Source organism: Rhododendron vialii, chromosome 2a, assembly GCF_030253575.1.
Source record: "Rhododendron vialii isolate Sample 1 chromosome 2a, ASM3025357v1".
Taxonomy (NCBI): Eukaryota; Viridiplantae; Streptophyta; class Magnoliopsida; order Ericales; family Ericaceae; genus Rhododendron; species Rhododendron vialii.
In genome coordinates, this window is record NC_080558.1 from 7208780 (window position 1) to 7225192 (window position 16413).

At 38.1% G+C, this 16413-nt stretch overlaps 1 protein-coding gene and 1 long non-coding RNA gene across 4 annotated transcripts in view; one reads left to right on the forward strand and one right to left on the reverse strand.

Moving 5' to 3' along the window:
* Positions 1-715: 715 nt before the first annotated feature.
* On the reverse strand, positions 716-6776 carry LOC131318064 (probable aldo-keto reductase 2). Of its 3 annotated transcripts, none has more exons than XR_009197484.1 (6): positions 6332-6689; positions 3971-4171; positions 2336-2508; positions 2128-2230; positions 919-1354; positions 716-884 (listed from the first exon to the last, which is right to left on the reverse strand). XR_009197484.1 is itself a non-coding variant. In XM_058347855.1 (5 exons), exons 1-5 carry the CDS (start codon positions 6548-6550, stop codon positions 1016-1018), a joined length of 1035 nt encoding a protein of 344 aa, XP_058203838.1. In that variant the 5' UTR covers positions 6551-6776; the 3' UTR covers positions 716-1015. The 3 variants fall into 3 exon arrangements, 1 of the variants encoding a protein (XP_058203838.1); XR_009197485.1 differs by having other exon boundaries at positions 716-850; positions 883-1354; XM_058347855.1 differs by having other exon boundaries at positions 716-1354; positions 6332-6776.
* The window catches only part of LOC131318066 (uncharacterized), a 28529-nt gene continuing 12834 nt past the window's right edge, over positions 719-16413 (forward strand). Inside the window, exon 1 of the long non-coding RNA XR_009197487.1 lies at positions 719-878. This is a non-coding gene — a long non-coding RNA (uncharacterized LOC131318066). The remainder of the gene's footprint in view (positions 879-16413) is intronic.

Here is a 16413-nt window from a genome sequence, read left to right on the forward strand (position 1 = left end):
AAAAAAATTCAAGTCAGAAAGAAAGAAAATGAAAAACAAAACTGGAAAAGAAAAGGAAAAAAAAAAAGAAGCAAACGCAGAAAGAAAGAAAAGGGAGAGAGAGAGGGGTAATCCGGGAAAAAGGGTGGTGGGGCCGGGGGGTGTGCGTCGGCGGGGGGGAGTAGCAATTTTCTTGTTGTACTTGTACCAGATGAGATCCGGATAATGGCCGGAATATGCGGTATTTTGGGCAGAACAGAACGTAGTGTTAAGTATTCCGTTTTTACTCCGGTACAGTACATACCGGCCTGTAATGAACAAGATTAATAACTTTTATAAAAACGGTAAGAATGGAGATATTCTCACTTCGAACTATATTCCCAGATGAACAACTTGTTTCCCTCTTTATTTCATGTAAAAGTTGTACTTTCTATTTACTTATAGATGGTAAATTCATTTCAATAGTGTGTCCTGAACATGCATTGACTATGAGCCCAAATAGCACGCAATACAGGTTTAGGTAGTTAGAAGAAATGAATAATCCATTTTTAACCTACCCAACTTTTTTTATTTAAAAAACAGTTATTCTTTTTTTTTTTTTGATCCGCAAAAACAGTTATTCTTCAATTCACACAATACAGGCCTTGAGCTGGGCTTTTGGATTCTTAATACACCAAGAATGGCAATACATCTCTAAAAGGTCTATCTAAATAGAGCAAAACAAAACACAGCTCCATGCACACTAAAATCACATATCCTGCATTGCAAGCTTCGTAAATCCGAAACATCATCCAAGCACCCAAAATCAGTAGGCATAAAAGTTCGGTACAAGATGGATACGACTTAAATAAAGGAGGTCCATACCGTACAACTCAAGCCAAGATAGCTATAGTGGAACCGTACAACTCAAGCCAAGATAGTTATAGTGGAACACAATACCGATGAAACTTTACACAAACACAAAATACCCATGGAAAATAGGAAAGTGGTAAGCAATTTATTCTGTAAGCACGCAGACAGAGAAAGAGGCATGCCTTCACTTAGGTTTCCACGAGGACAATGGAGGAGTCTCTGAATTTATCCACGTAGTCGACATGTACACATGTCTATCACCCTTAACCGCATCACCGGAAGCATAGGATTCCAGTTCAGCCATTTCTTCAGGAGTTAGCTTTACGGATAATGCACCAATGTTCTGGTTTAAGTTCTCAATCTTGGTGGTACCAGGTATAGGACACACGTCGTTCCCTTGGTGGTGGACCCACGCCAATGCCAGCTGTGATGGTGTGCAGCCCTTCTTTTGTGCCATTTCGTGCACCCGCTCGAATATCTTCTTGTTATGCTCAACGTTTTCGGGTTTGAACCTTGGCATATTCTACAAATGAAACATACGATTCAGGATAACAACTAATAAATAAATGATGCAGAAGGATGAATAAGTATACTTTTCCATAACTGACTCTCATTTTTTTCTCTTCGTCCGACGTTTTACTCTTTAGTAATCCTTTCCAGTAGCATATCTGTAATTCCAGTTTCATATGGGAGTCTTGCAACCCATAAAGTAGTTTTGAGAAGAGGAGGAGTGATTGCCCCTCACATAGTTTGGATAAGTTTTTATTGGGAGGGAAGGTGGTCTTGCTGGTTGGTAAGGAAGAGCAAGGATGCGGAGTGAAAAACACATTTAAGAAGCTTCACAATGTGTCAAAGAATTTCAATTAAAATGTTTCAGCAGTGTGTACGATGCTAATGAAACAAATACACAGTGTTGTCTAAAGTTCGACAGTTGAGTGGCTCTGCCGCCTATAATTCAAACTGGAACTTTATAGCAAACAGAAGCTCCATACAACTATGACATTGCACAAACAGTTTTGCGGTCGACGCGACTTCTAATTGTAGTTAAATACGTGGTTGTGAGAATGGTGGTTATCTTATATTCGACATACAACGTGCATATAGAGGAGTAAAATATAGGACAAGTGGAGAAACTGCTGAAAAATAATTTGAATAAATCTATGGAAGGAAAACAGTATATACCAGATGTTGACCCCATATTGAATGCAATCGTAGATGGAGGAAGTTGAATTTTAGCAAGGTTCAAAAGGTTGATAGATTCATGACGAAGTGAAAATAACAACTAAATGCACAAACCTTTCGCAAATCACCATCCGCCAAGTTTGCAACCAAATTGGCACCTCCTGATAAAAATCCCCGTCCCAAAGGACTGTATGGAACAATTGCAATGCCAAGTTCTCTGAATTTGACAAGAAGAGTCGCAAGAGGGATGAAATCAGACATTCAGGAATCAGAACACATATCAACTCTCAAATCAGATGAATTAGCACAAATGACACCTCACCTGCAAGTGGGAACAACGTCCGCCTCTATATCTCTTGACCATAAGGACCACTCCATCTGCACAGCTGTTAAAGGATGCACAGCATGTGCCCTTCTGATTGTAGAAGCAGAGGCTTCAGACAAGCCGATGTACTTTATTTTACCCTCTTCGACCAGCTCCTTGAGTGCTCCAACCTTGCAAAAGGTTGCACAACCAGGGTTAGATAAAATTCAATGCCAAAAGGATGAAATCCTCGTAAACATAACAAGAGAAGAAAGAGCTATGCAAAAGAGTCACTCAACTCTGTCGCAAAAACAAATTGCTGCCTAACTGCACCTTTGATGGGCAGTATGACAATGAACCAGAAGTGAAAATGAAGACAATCTCTGTACGTTCATATAATGTCACATTGGTTACCGGTTTCCTAGTGACAATTGGTATTACCATGACCATAGAAGTAGTTTTCAAAAACAAGATAGTCCAACGCCATCCTACCTAAACCCACAATCAATACGGTTAAGTCCAGCGATATGTGGGAAACACAGTATATCAGTCTTCATCCTTTCACTTACAATAGAACAAGGGTGTGCCAAGGGACGCGGTAGTGCTACTCAAGAACTAAAATCAACCAACAGACCCATTTGCTTAATGTATGATATAGAAGCATTAAAACTCCCTTACATTTGTACCATGATCACAGGTTAACCTTCGTTGTTCAAAAAAGTTATCTCAGGTTACCTTCATCTACGTAATTCTGAGCAATTTAGTAAGCACACCATGAAGTATTCTGAAACCAGATGGCCAAATCCCATCCTACCCAAACCCATAATCAAACATGATCAAGTTCACTAACCTTAGGAACAAAAGAATATCATTCTTCATCACTTTGACCTCTAAATTGAGTGAGGGCTTAGAACTGGACATCGTAGTGCAATTCAAGATCAAAGCAAAGTTGTCAATACCGTACCGGCCAGCGTAACGTTTTCACTATTGGAATGGTACGTATCGATACTGGGCTGTAACCCGGTACCGTTCCGGATTTACCGCAATTAATATTTTATCTATGTATTTAATATATATCTACCATATTTTAAGTATAAACATAAAATGTAAAAAAAAAAAAAAAGAGAGAGAGGGTAATTTTGTACCGGCCGGAACACCGGAAAATGTCCGGAACAGGCCGGTATTGTCCGGTACACCCGGTATTGGCCGGAACAAGCCGGTATTTCAACCGGAACGGAACATGACTCTTTGCGTTCCGTTTTCGCACCGGTACGTAGCCGGTACGGAACGGATTTGACAACTTTGGATCAAAGATCAACCAAAAGAAACATCTGCTTAACGCATGATGTAAAAGAATGAGAAAGGCTCAAAATAAAGAACAACATGGTGAGAGACCACAAAGAAAATGACAACTAGTCCACCCAGTTTCAACTGGGCAGTGGGTACTAACAACTAATCAACCTTTACTAAAAACCACAAGCCCAACGTACATGACAAATCACTATACAGATGTCTATGCATATAAACATATGTATATGTATATGTATATGTATATGTATATGTGTGTGAATGTGTGTGTGTGTGTATATATATATATATATATATATATAGAGAGAGAGAGAGAGAGAGAGAGAGAGGAACAAGAGGGCAAACCGTGACTTCGATTGGGATGGTGGTGTCAATCCGATGCTGGTAATAGAGATCGATGTAATCCACCTCCAGACGTTTCAAGCTTCTCTCGCAAGCCTCCCTCACGTACTCTGGCTCTCCGCGTGGTATTATGGCACCATCCTTTTTGGTGATCCCGAATTTTGTCGCCAACTGCACTTTTTCTCTCCACCCTCCTTTCAGAGCCTATAACATAAATCCAATTGAATCAATTCATCAATCAGAACAATTCAAGCATATCCATTGCAATCCAATCACATATGTTCTATGGAGTGAGTGCGACTATGATGCTGCAGTTGGATACCAGTAATCCTGAGTGAAAATTGAATTCAAATTATTAGGAATCAATTACACAGATATCTAATCTCTCCTGCATGAGGTACTCCACTAGTGTTCGGGTTAAGCCAATAATCTTATCCACATGTATCATTGAAAATAATTCACTCAGTCCAACATTTTAGTCGATTAAGCTTGAATTCTGACATTACCCTCTAAGTTATGATCAGAAGCTGTTGTTCCTAGAAACAAACTCACAAACGCACAAAAATAACCACAAACACACACAAAAAAAATTGCCAGGTTCAATAATTGTCTACACCAGGTCCGGTAGAGTTCAATAAGTGGAGGAGAATTACAAAGGTTTTGCTCACCAAAACCTAAGACAGGGAACCCACCTAGTTTCTATTTCTCCAACTCCTCATTTCAAGCTTCACAAGCAGTACACATACATAGGCAGAGGAGAGTTCTGGTAAAATAAATTTATTCTAGACATTTGGAGCTATAATGTGTTGAACCTAAGTCAAAGAGGATATTATGGCAGCAACACAAGCCACTAGAACCAAACCTACTAGGTCTCAGATGGGCACTTGTTGCCCTTCTCCTTGCTCCTTTTGGTCTTTGTATTCACATTCAAAGATTAATAAGCCACTAGAACCAAACCTACTGGGTCTCAGATGGGCACTTGTTGCCCTTCTCCTTGCTCCTTTTGGTCTTTGTATTCACATTCAAAGATTAATAAAATTCTTTTTCGCCGTTCAAAAAAAATAGGCAGAGAAGAGTTCTACTCTTCTTCACACTTGAACCAAGCAGAAGCCATGGAAGTCAACAGAGTAGGCCGAGGATCATCTTGAGCCAAGGATCATCTTGAGCCAATGCTGCCAATCTGTGACAAATCAAGTGAAGATTTGCTCCAATCCCAATCATCTAGGCAAACCACGGCAAATTCTTGCTTAGTTTGGAAATGTTATTCTTGGATGAATAGTCCATCAACAATCACTTTCCTACACCAGTTTGTTCAGACATTGAATCATTATCAGATATCACACTCCCAATTAAGGCCCTAGTTGGACGCCTAACTATTAGATTGATAATTACGCATCTTTCAATTTTGAGTGTTTTTGAGCTACTTCTATAAATTATTCTGTCAACATGCATTATCTCAAAATGAAGCGAAAAATAAAAAATCCAAAAAATCACCCAGGAACTTTTTAGACCTTGATTATACTTTCACTCACAAAATCCTTTCACAAAATATATTCTGCACATGTCATCCAATTAGGGCTACAACAAACTGAACGTTTTGCGAACAGCTCAAGGCACGGCTCCTTATGGGATCGGCTAATTAGTAATAGTAAACGAGTCGAGCTTGAGCTTCAAGCTTGTTTTCGTAAACGATCCGAGCTTGAGTTAGTTGTAACTCGGCTAGCTCGTAAAGGCTCGACTCCTTTGTAGAGGCTCTTTTACTTAACGAACCGAGCTCGAACACCTCAATCCTCAACAAGTCGAGTTCAAACTAGACTAGTTTTGAACGAGCCAAGCTCGAATGCTTCAAAGCTTGGCTTAGCTTGTTTGCAACCCTACCTCCCGCCACTTTGGCAGATTCTTATTATAATCTAGACTAGAAATACATAATTTACAACCCACAATCCAGAATCTAACAATAATTAGCTCCCAAACAAATACTAAACCCCCCCCCCCCCCCTTAAAGCATCTCCAGTTCTTATGCTTTTCTAAACTCAGAACCAAAATCAAAGTAAATCCCCTAAATCTCGCTCCAGCCCCAGACTCAAGTCCATATCAAAATTAACACTAAAATTTAAACAAATAAAGGGAGACTGGAATCCTTACTCATTTTACAATAACAAAACAAACACAAAACAAGTGATGAAATTCAGGGTAAATTGGGGTACATACAGAGCCGGTCCTGACTTTTCAGGGCCTAGAGTGAAAATTAAAAGATTGAACCTTTTTGCAAGACTATTACAAACGGTAGCAGAATAGGAGGGGCCTCTAAATTTTGAAATTTTTTTGAGGCCTTTTGGCTTGCTCGGCTCTAGCCGTACATACCTTGGCGAGGACGAGCTCGTTGTCGCCGTAGACGTCGGAGGTGTCGAGAAAGGTGACGCCGGATGAGACGGCGTGGTGGACGAGCTCGATCATGTCTTGTTCGGGCTTGGGGGGGCCGTACGAGGACGACATGCCCATACACCCCAGCCCCTGTGCTGATACCTCCATTCCTTGCGAACCCAATTTCGTTCTCCTCACTGATGGTGCTGCTGCTGCCATTTCTCCTTCAAACTGATCTCTCTAGGACTCTGGACTATTACTCTCTCTGTACGCGTGGATCTCTATCGAGAGAGAGCGCTTCACTCTTCTTTTATAGGGAGTGATGATGGAGTGCAGTGATCGGAGCACGTTGCGAAATGGGCTGGTTTCGGGTCAAAGCAAGGGAATCTGCGTGGAACAGGTGGCATTGATAACGTCATCGATGACGTCAAGACTTATCCTTATCCCCACCGACTCCTGTCTCCTGCCCAAGACTTAACTTTTATATACTTTTTTTTTTCTTTATTCAAATTTTTTTCTCCTTTATTAGTCTTACACTAAATTTTTATGAATTATTAATTCGTTTCGATGAGTTAGAAAAGTAAAAAAAAAAAAATTTAACCCAAATATTTTGAAAAATAATCTCTTTTCAGCAAAAAAAAAAAAATTTATTTCTCAAAATATTTGGATAAAAGCAAAAAAAAATATATACTTTTCCGATTCTTCTTGACGAAATGAATCGAAAAACCAAAAAATTAAGGACAAATGCGAAAAAATTTAAATAAGGACAAATTAAGAAAAAGTCTTAAAAATCCTTAGTGCAACACCACCTAAGGATACACAACTTCTTCTTTTTTACAGAAAAATGGTTATTTCTCAAAATATTTGAGTAAAAGTAAAAAAAAATTATACTTTTCCGATGTCTTAAAGAGACGATTCTGAAAACCCAAAAAAGTGAGGTGCAAAACTAACAAATGCAAAAAAAAAAAATTCAAATAAGAATAAAATAAAAAAAATTCTTAGTGGAACACCACCTAAAGATTCAACATATTTTCATATATCAACTAGTTCATACACTGGGACTCCTCAGGTTGATGTATGTACTAAATAATCTTGATAATTAATTGGTGTGGGCCAATTGTGTGTGCTTGTGAGGGTATGGGTTCCTTTCTCTGTTTGGAGGTCGGTCATGGCTGATTTAGCTGGTAAAGCCTGGTTGCGAGGCTCTAGCGGGTGATCTTGCGTAGTTAGGCCTCTTGTTTGGTTATTTATTCCCCTTCGGACAATATCTAACTTCAATGTAATCGATTGTTTTATGATACTAGTAAACTTGCACGTGCGTTGCACGTGAAGCAATCTAAAGGAATTTTAGTTTGATGAGATTTGAATTTTGAAACTTTTTCTTTGGGTGAATGTGATAAAAATTAAAAATGGTCTCAAATTCCATTAGAAACTACCTAATAATAGTGTCAAACAGAATTAAATATCTAATCTTTAGTGCATTATCATACCCCAAGAAACGACTTCAAAGATCATTTGCTCCAAATATATTGATTTTTCCGAGCAAACCTATTTGTTAAATCTTAATCAGTAATTAGTTTTGGCATCAAAATTAGTCTTCAAAAGTCCCCCTATGTGTTGGGCACATGGATTTAAAACCAGCCATTATATAGCATATTAGCTGCTGCGAAGCGATTTTTCGGACCTCTACTACCGCTACACTTGCTATACCGGTGCTATTCCAAATTCACACCCATATTTTTTGGTTCCCACTATGTATGGTTTTACATCCAATTTTTTGCTCGCTACAACTGTCACATGTGCTGTGGCACCAAAAACGGCTACAACAAACGACCATTACACATGATTCCCGCAACGTATCATTTGATTCGGCCACTACCGCTACACAGTCCACTATCGCTATTTAAAACTATAGTTGGGCATCAATATACATGCATTACGCATGATGTGTACAAGTTCTACATGAAACATAGAAAAGACAAGAACTTGATTGACGAAAGATAAACAATTCTACAAGGAGCTTACTTCCATAGCATAATTAGCAAATGGATACACCTTGTCACTATAAATAATTACATAGTGAAAATATTACAACGCGTGCAAAGCCTATAAAAAATTCGAACCTCTTTAGACCAATGAGGTAAGTTGCCGCCTACATTGGTTTTTTTTTAATCGGCAATAAAATTTATTGATAACTCAACAATGAGTACATCGAGTAAAGGATCCAAGTCATATATAAGTTACATGACAGGCCATGAGCAAATACATGACAAGGAAGAGAAAACATCCAGCACAATACTGAATGTAAAAGAGAAAACCGAGCCAACGAAAAGGCATTACAGTAGAAATCCGCAACCTAACATCCAATAGTCATGAAATTCTACCAAACACAGACAATACCTACAAAACCTTCAAAAAAGCCAATCATTCAGCACTGCAAAGCACAGCGTTGATCTTTCTTCAATCCAAGGCCAAAAGAAGAAAACAATTGCACTCATACCATCTTCAAACATCTTCAGGAGAAAACTTAGAATGGACCAAAGTAGTATTACGATGTAGCAGCAAGGTCCAAAACAGCATCACACCACAACAGAAATGACAGCAAATGCAGAAAACTTATGAACCAGTAGCAAAGTTCAAGCGCTAAACATAGTAATAACCAGCAACTTCAGCAGAAAGAGATTTTCAGAAATCTATAGATTGAAACCTTCCATTCAACCAGCACCATCTTCAATTGAGAGAGGAGACAGTCAGCACCAAGTATAGCATAGCACATCATCAAGACATATCTGAGTAGCACAATAATATTCTTGACAGTATCAAAAGCATCCATTCAGATAGCAACATTAGTATTCTTGGCAGCAATAGCATCAGTTTCATGAGAGACTCCAGTGGATAAGTGAAGAGGTCAATGAGTGGGCCACCGGCAAAGGGAGAACCAAAACAGACACAAAAACCAAGATCCAAAACAGGAACAGACACAAGACTACACAAACAGGGACCAAAACAATACAGATGCAAACCAAAAACAAAAAGCCAAAAACAAGACAAACCACCACCCAAAACTCCAAAAAGACCAAGACACAAAAAAGAAAAGGAAAGAAGCAAAAAAAGAAAAACAGAGCCCAAACCCAACCCAACCCAACCCAACCCAACCCAACCACAAAACAAGAGGAGAAAACAAAGGAAAGAAAAAACGGACAGACACCCCACCCCCACCCCACCCCACCCCACCCCACCCCACCCCACCCCAGAGAAGCACTAAAATCTCACTTCTCTAATCCCCTCCAAGCAAAATTTGAAGTCATCAATGAAGTAATCTTTGACATCAAATTTTCCTTTAATCCAGATAGCCATCCTAGTCTTGATTAGATCAACAGTTTACTCACAATCCCAAGTCTTGTTTCTGAATACAATCTCATTCCTGCTTAACCATATAGACCACAACACACTATAAAAAATGCCTGCCAACATAGTTTCTCTAGCTTCTGAAACCTAAAAGAGTTCAGAACTGATGAAATTCCACTAGATTTGATGGACGGACCCATAATATCTTCCACCATTTCATAATCTCAGACCAAACTTTCCAAGCATGATAACAGAGCAGAAGGAGGTGATTTGGAGATTCTTGAGCATTGTTACACAAAGGGCATATATCCAAACTGTTGGGAATAATTGCTCTCCTAACCAAGACTGATTTTGAAGCAATACACTCTTGCAAAGCCATCAAAGCAAACATTTCAACTTTTGGTGGGCAGATGTTTTTCCAGGTCTTGAACAACTCCATCTCATCCAAGAAGCTCTTGTTTTCCTAAGTAGAATAGGCAGTCTTCACTGAAAAGGTGAGATCTTTACTCCATTTCCATCGGAGGCTATCATCCGTTGAGGCATCCAGTAAAACCACACTAAGTAGTGGATGTAGAGTGTTCAGTTGATCCTTCTCCCAATCCCGTAGTCTTCTTGAGAATCTTAAATCCCATAGGCTATTTGCTTGATCACCTCTCACTTCTGCTATCATAGCTTCCTTTTGTGATGATAGCCTAAATAGAGTAGGGAACACAGATTTCAAAGCCTCCTCACCCAGCCACAAATGATTCCAGAATTGAATATTTCTCCCAGAATTGACTTTTAAAAGTAAAACCTGTTACTATGCGTTCACCCATGTCAACACCAACACTTGCCACGGAGCATATGTCCTTCCATACATTTGAAACCTTCCCTCTATTAGGAACTTTTGGCAACCTTCTCTCCTATGTTATACTTCTGAGATATTACTTTGATCCATAAAGAATCCTTTTCCTTGTTGAAGCGCCACCACCATTTAGCCAAAAGTGCAGAATTATGCTCCATTAGCTGCTAACTCCCAAGACCCCATATCTTCTGCTTTTTGTAATCTTCTAGCTCCCACTTGATTAGATATAACTTCTTTCTCTCATCTGAGTCATCCCATATGAATTGTCTCTGAATCTTCTCAATGCTATTTGCCACTGCAACTGGCATTTTAACCAAAGACATATAATAGATTGGGAGGTTGCTATAGGATGATTTAATTAGAGCCAACCTTCCACTCATTGTCATGTGATTTTGCTTCCAAACTGTTGAAAAATGTATGCATTATAATTTGTGAAAATTTATATGCATCTCTATTAATTATTTTGATGATTAATTCAATGATATTTTTATTCGGCAAATACAAAATTATCGAAAAGTCGATTCCCGAATTAAATATTTTCGTGACCTTGAAATATAGCATAAAGTCTCTTGGATTCATGATTTATATTTACAAAGACTTTATTGAGCTCAATACATGCTTTAACGGTTTATTTAGATGAAATTGTGAGCCACAGGTTGACGAACCGGCTGACAAGCCGGCTGTCTGAACAGAAAGCTGTGACAACCGGACGACCACCCGGATGACCACTCTTTCAAACGGCTAGTTTCCAACGGCTAGTTTCAAACGGCTAGTTTCCAACGGCTAGTTTCAAACGGCTAGTTTCCAACGGCTAGTTTCAAACGGCTAGTTTCCAACGGCTAGTTTCCAACGGCTAGTTCCAACGGCTAGTTTCCAACGGCTAGGAAGCATATGGATGGCTATATAAGGCATCAAGAACTCATTAATGTATATATACACAAGCTACAACATTCCATATTATTGCAAGAGCAAATTCTCAAAAGATCAAAGCCAAAAATTCTCATTGTTCTTCCACTTTCATATTATTCTTGAGAGAAAATTTGTACAAGTCGTGAGCGATAATTTTCATACCTTCTTCACATACTTGTATTTCCTAAGTGAGTGTTTGAGTCAAACACTTGAAAGCTTAGAAGACCAAATTCGGGTTGGAATTTGGGTGTTATTGTTTTTGAGAAGTTTTCGGAGAAAATTCTTGCGGTTGTGCTAGCTCCTCGGGAAAGCTAGAGACATTCGGTTCTTGTAAGCACCCGCAAGACTTACAAGTTGTAATCTTTTAAAGATTAGTCTAACCTTCAAGTAATTGCTTGAGGAGAAGTGGAGTAGGGCCGGACCGTGGACAAATCCGGACCGAACCACTATAAACGGGTTCTATCTCTCTATCTCTCTATTTTGATTGCATACTTATTGTTTGCATATATTGTTAGAGATAAATTTTTATTGGTAATTATTACTAGCAATCCTATTCACCCCCCCTCTAGGTTGCATAATTTGGGTAACAATTGGTATCAGAGCCTCGGCTCTTGTTTGTAGATTTAACCATCTAAGAGTTAAGATCCATGGCAACCACTAGTAATGTTTCTTGTATCGAAGGTCAATCGTCCAATAGACCTCCCTTGTTCACCGGAGAAAATTACTCTCATTGGAAAAATAGAATGATGATCTTTATTCAATCCACGGATTATGATCTATGGAAAATTATCAAAAATGGTCCCATTATTCCTACTAAGAAAGTTGGAGAAGAGACTATGCCTAAACCAGATTATGAGTGGAGTCATTTGGAAAAGGCTTCAATAGAAAAGAACTATAGAGCTATGAACCTTCTTTTTTGTGCTATTACTCCCAATGAATATGATTGTGTTTCCGCATGTGAATCGGCTAAAGAAATATGGGATAAGTTAGAAATGTCACATGAAGGAGATAGTCAAGTTAAGGAGTCCAAAATTGATATTCTTGTGCATAGCTATGAGCTCTTCAAAATGAAACCGGATGAATCTATATCTCAAATGTTTGCTAGATTTGCTAGTATTACTAACGGTTTAAAAGCTCTTGGAAAGATTTACAGTCAATCCGAAATGACAAGGAAGGTGCTCCGTTCCATGCCAACCAATTGGGACACTACCACCTCCATCATCCTACAATCCAAAGATTTCTCAACATACACGATGGACAAGCTCATGGGATCTCTCATGACGGAGGAAATGCATCACAACCTCAAGGGTGAAAAAGAGAAGAAAGTTAAGGATCTTGCCTTCAAAAGTACAACAAGCAAATCAAAAAGCAAGGAGGATTCAAGCAACGAAAGTGAGGATGATGAAATGGCGCTCATCACAAAAACGTTCAAGAAACTCCTCAAAAATAGAGCATCTCACAAAGGCAGAGGATTTTCAAGAAAAGATGGAGGCAAAGAAGAAAATAGTAAAAAGGATCCAATCATTTGCTACGAGTGCAAGAAGCCCGGCCACATCAAAAGTGAATGTCCATATGCAAAAAAATATTCAAAGAAGGACAAAAAGAGAGCTATGATGGCCGCATGGGACAATAGTGACGATAGTAGCTCCGATGAGGACGATGAGCAACAAGAGGTCGCTAACTTGTGTTTCATGGCCATCGAAGAAAACGAGGTAGATCTCGACTCATCCTATTCCTTTGATGAATTATTTATTGCCTATAAAGAGTTGAAAGTAGAATTTGAAAAGGTTGTTTCTAAAAACAAATTTCTTAAAAAGGTTGCTAAAGATCTTTCACTAGAAATAGATGATTTAATTGAAGAGAAAGATATTTTGGAGGAAGAAAATGAAAGTTTAAGAACCTCTTTGGAAAAAGAAAAAGAGTATTTGAAAAATACTTCCAAAAACGAATCTTTAGAAAAACAAATTGATGATTTAACTAATTCTCTTTCAAAACTCACTAATGGAAAAGAAAGTTTAGACATTCTTCTTGGAAAACAAATGGTTTCTTTTCACAAGGCCGGAATTGGTTATAATCCCACTCAACACAAAAATCTTTTTGAAAAAGATGTTCCTCCTTCTAGCCATTCTAAATTGACATGTCATTATTGTGGTAAAATTGGTCATATTTCTCCTACATGTCCTATGAAAGGATACTCATCTTCTAATGCAAAAAAGGTTTGGGTTCCTAAGAACCGTATCAATGCTAACCTTCAAGGACCCAAGATGATTTGGGTACCAAAAGTCAAGAATTGATGTGCTATTGTAGGTATGCTTCAAAAGTTCTCTCAAGGAAGGAAGTTGGTACCTTGATAGTGGATGTTCAAGACACATGACCGGTGACAAGAGGGCTTTCAATTCTCTTTCGACTAAAGATGGTGGACATGTCACATTTGGAGACAACAACAAAGGTAAAATCATAGGAATCGGCAATATAGGTAATTCTCCTATTATTGAAGATGTTTTACTTGTTAATGGTTTAAAACACAATCTTCTTAGCATAAGTCAATTATGTGATAGAGGAAATCGTGTTATCTTTGAAAAATCCAAATGTATCATTGAAAATGACAAAAGCAACAAGACACTCTTCGTTGGACAAAGATTTGAAAATGTATATGTTTTTAATCTCAATGATTTAAGTAATTGTGATATAAAATGTTTTTCCGCTTTGAGTGAAAATAGTTGGCTTTGGCATAGGCGCCTAGGACATGCAAGTATGGATGCTATTTCAAAACTCTCTAGAAAAAATTTGGTAAAAGGTCTTCCTAAAATCAAATTTGAAAAAGATAGACTTTGTGGTCCTTGCCAACAAGGAAAACAAACCAAGGCTTCTTTTAAGTCCAAAAATGTTGTTTCAACTACTAGACCTTTGCAATTACTTCATATGGATTTGTTTGGACCAACTCGCTCTCCAAGTCTTTGTGGAAACTATTATTGTCTTGTTGTTGTTGATGATTTCTCTAGATATACATGGGTGATGTTCCTAGCTCATAAGAATGAGGCTTATCCTAATTTCACTAAACTTTGTAGAAGAGTTCAAAATGAAAAAGGCTTTGTTATTTCTAACATTCGTACGGATCATGGAAAAGAACTTGACAATTCTTTATATGAAAAGTTTTGTGATGAACATGGTATTGGTCATAACTTTTCCGTACCTCGTACTCCTCAACAAAATGGAGTAGTAGAGAGAAAAAATCGTACTCTGGAAGAAATGGCCCGCACTATGCTTTGTGAAAACTCTTTGCCAAAATATTTTTGGGCGGAAGCCGTTAATACCTCATGCTATATTTTGAATCGAGTTTTAATTAGGCCTATCCTCAAGAAAACTCCTTATGAGCTTTGGAATGGTAGAATACCCAACATTAATTACTTTCATGCCTTCGGTTGTAAATGTTATGTATTAAACAATGGAAAAGATAACTTGGGTAAATTTGATTCAAAATCGGATGAAGGCATCTTTATTGGTTACTCTCTTACTAGCAAAGCATATAGAATTTATAATAAGCGCACTAATCTTGTTGAAGAATCTATTCACGTTTCCTTTGATGAATCTAATCCTTGTGCTACTAAGGATGTTGTTAATAATGATGACTTAGAAATTACACATGAGATTCATGACTTGACAATTCAAGAAAAAGTTGATGGTGATACTCAAGTAGAAAGCTCTCAAATCAAAGAAGATGAAGTTATTAATCAACCTCAAGATGCCATGGGAGACAACCAAGATCTTTCCAAGGATTGGAGATTCGTGCAAAACCATCCAAAGGACTTGATTCTTGGAGAAGTTTCGAAAGGGGTAACCACTCGCTCGTCTCATAGAAATTTTTGTGAAAATCAAGCTTTTGTTTCTCAAATTGAGCCTAAAAACTTTCCGGAAGCTCAAGATGATGAAAATTGGATTTTGGCCATGCAAGATGAGTTAAATCAATTTGAAAGGAATAAAGTTTGGGCATTAGTACCTAAGCCTCTTGATCACACTATTATAGATACTAAATGGGTTTTTCGTAACAAGCTAGATGAATCCGGAAATATTGTTAGGAATAAAGCTAGACTTGTTGCTCAAGGTTATAATCAAGAAGAAGGTATTGATTTTGAAGAAACTTTTGCACCGGTAGCTAGATTAGAGGCTATTCGCATATTACTTGCCTTTGCATCTTTCAAAAATTTCAAGCTTTATCAAATGGATGTGAAAAGTGCATTTTTGAATGGGTTCATAAATGAAGAAGTTTATGTCAAACAACCTCCCGGCTTTGAAGATCATGTATACCCCGATCATGTTTTTAAACTCTCAAAAGCTTTATATGGTTTGAAGCAAGCACCACGTGCATGGTATGATAGACTTAGTTCATTCTTGCTTGACAATGGCTTTACTCGTGGAAAAATTGATACTACTCTTTTCATTAAAGCCAAAGGTAAAGATATGCTCATTATTCAAATATATGTTGATGATATTGTCTTTGGTGCCACTAATGATAATATGTGCAAAGAGTTTGCTAAGTGTATGCAAGGTGAATTTGAAATGAGTATGATGGGGGAGCTTAACTTCTTCCTCGGACTTCAAATCAAGCAAACTAATGAGGGGATCCTAATCAACCAAGCCAAGTATGCGAAAGAACTTATTAAGAAGTTTGGCATGGAAGGATCAAAACCAACGAGCACACCAATGAGCACATCAACTAAGCTAGACAAAGATGAGAATGGTAAGGCCGTCAATGAAAAGATGTATCGAGGTATGATCGGCTCATTACTTTATCTCACGGCAAGTAGACCTGATATAATGTTTAGTGTCTGCATGTGTGCTAGATTTCAATCATGTCCTAAAGAATCGCATTTAAAAGCTATTAAACGTATTTTTAAATATGTTGCCGGTTCTCATGACTTAGGATTGTTTTATCCACGTGGAGTTGCATTTGATTTAATTGGTTATTCGGATGCGGATTTTG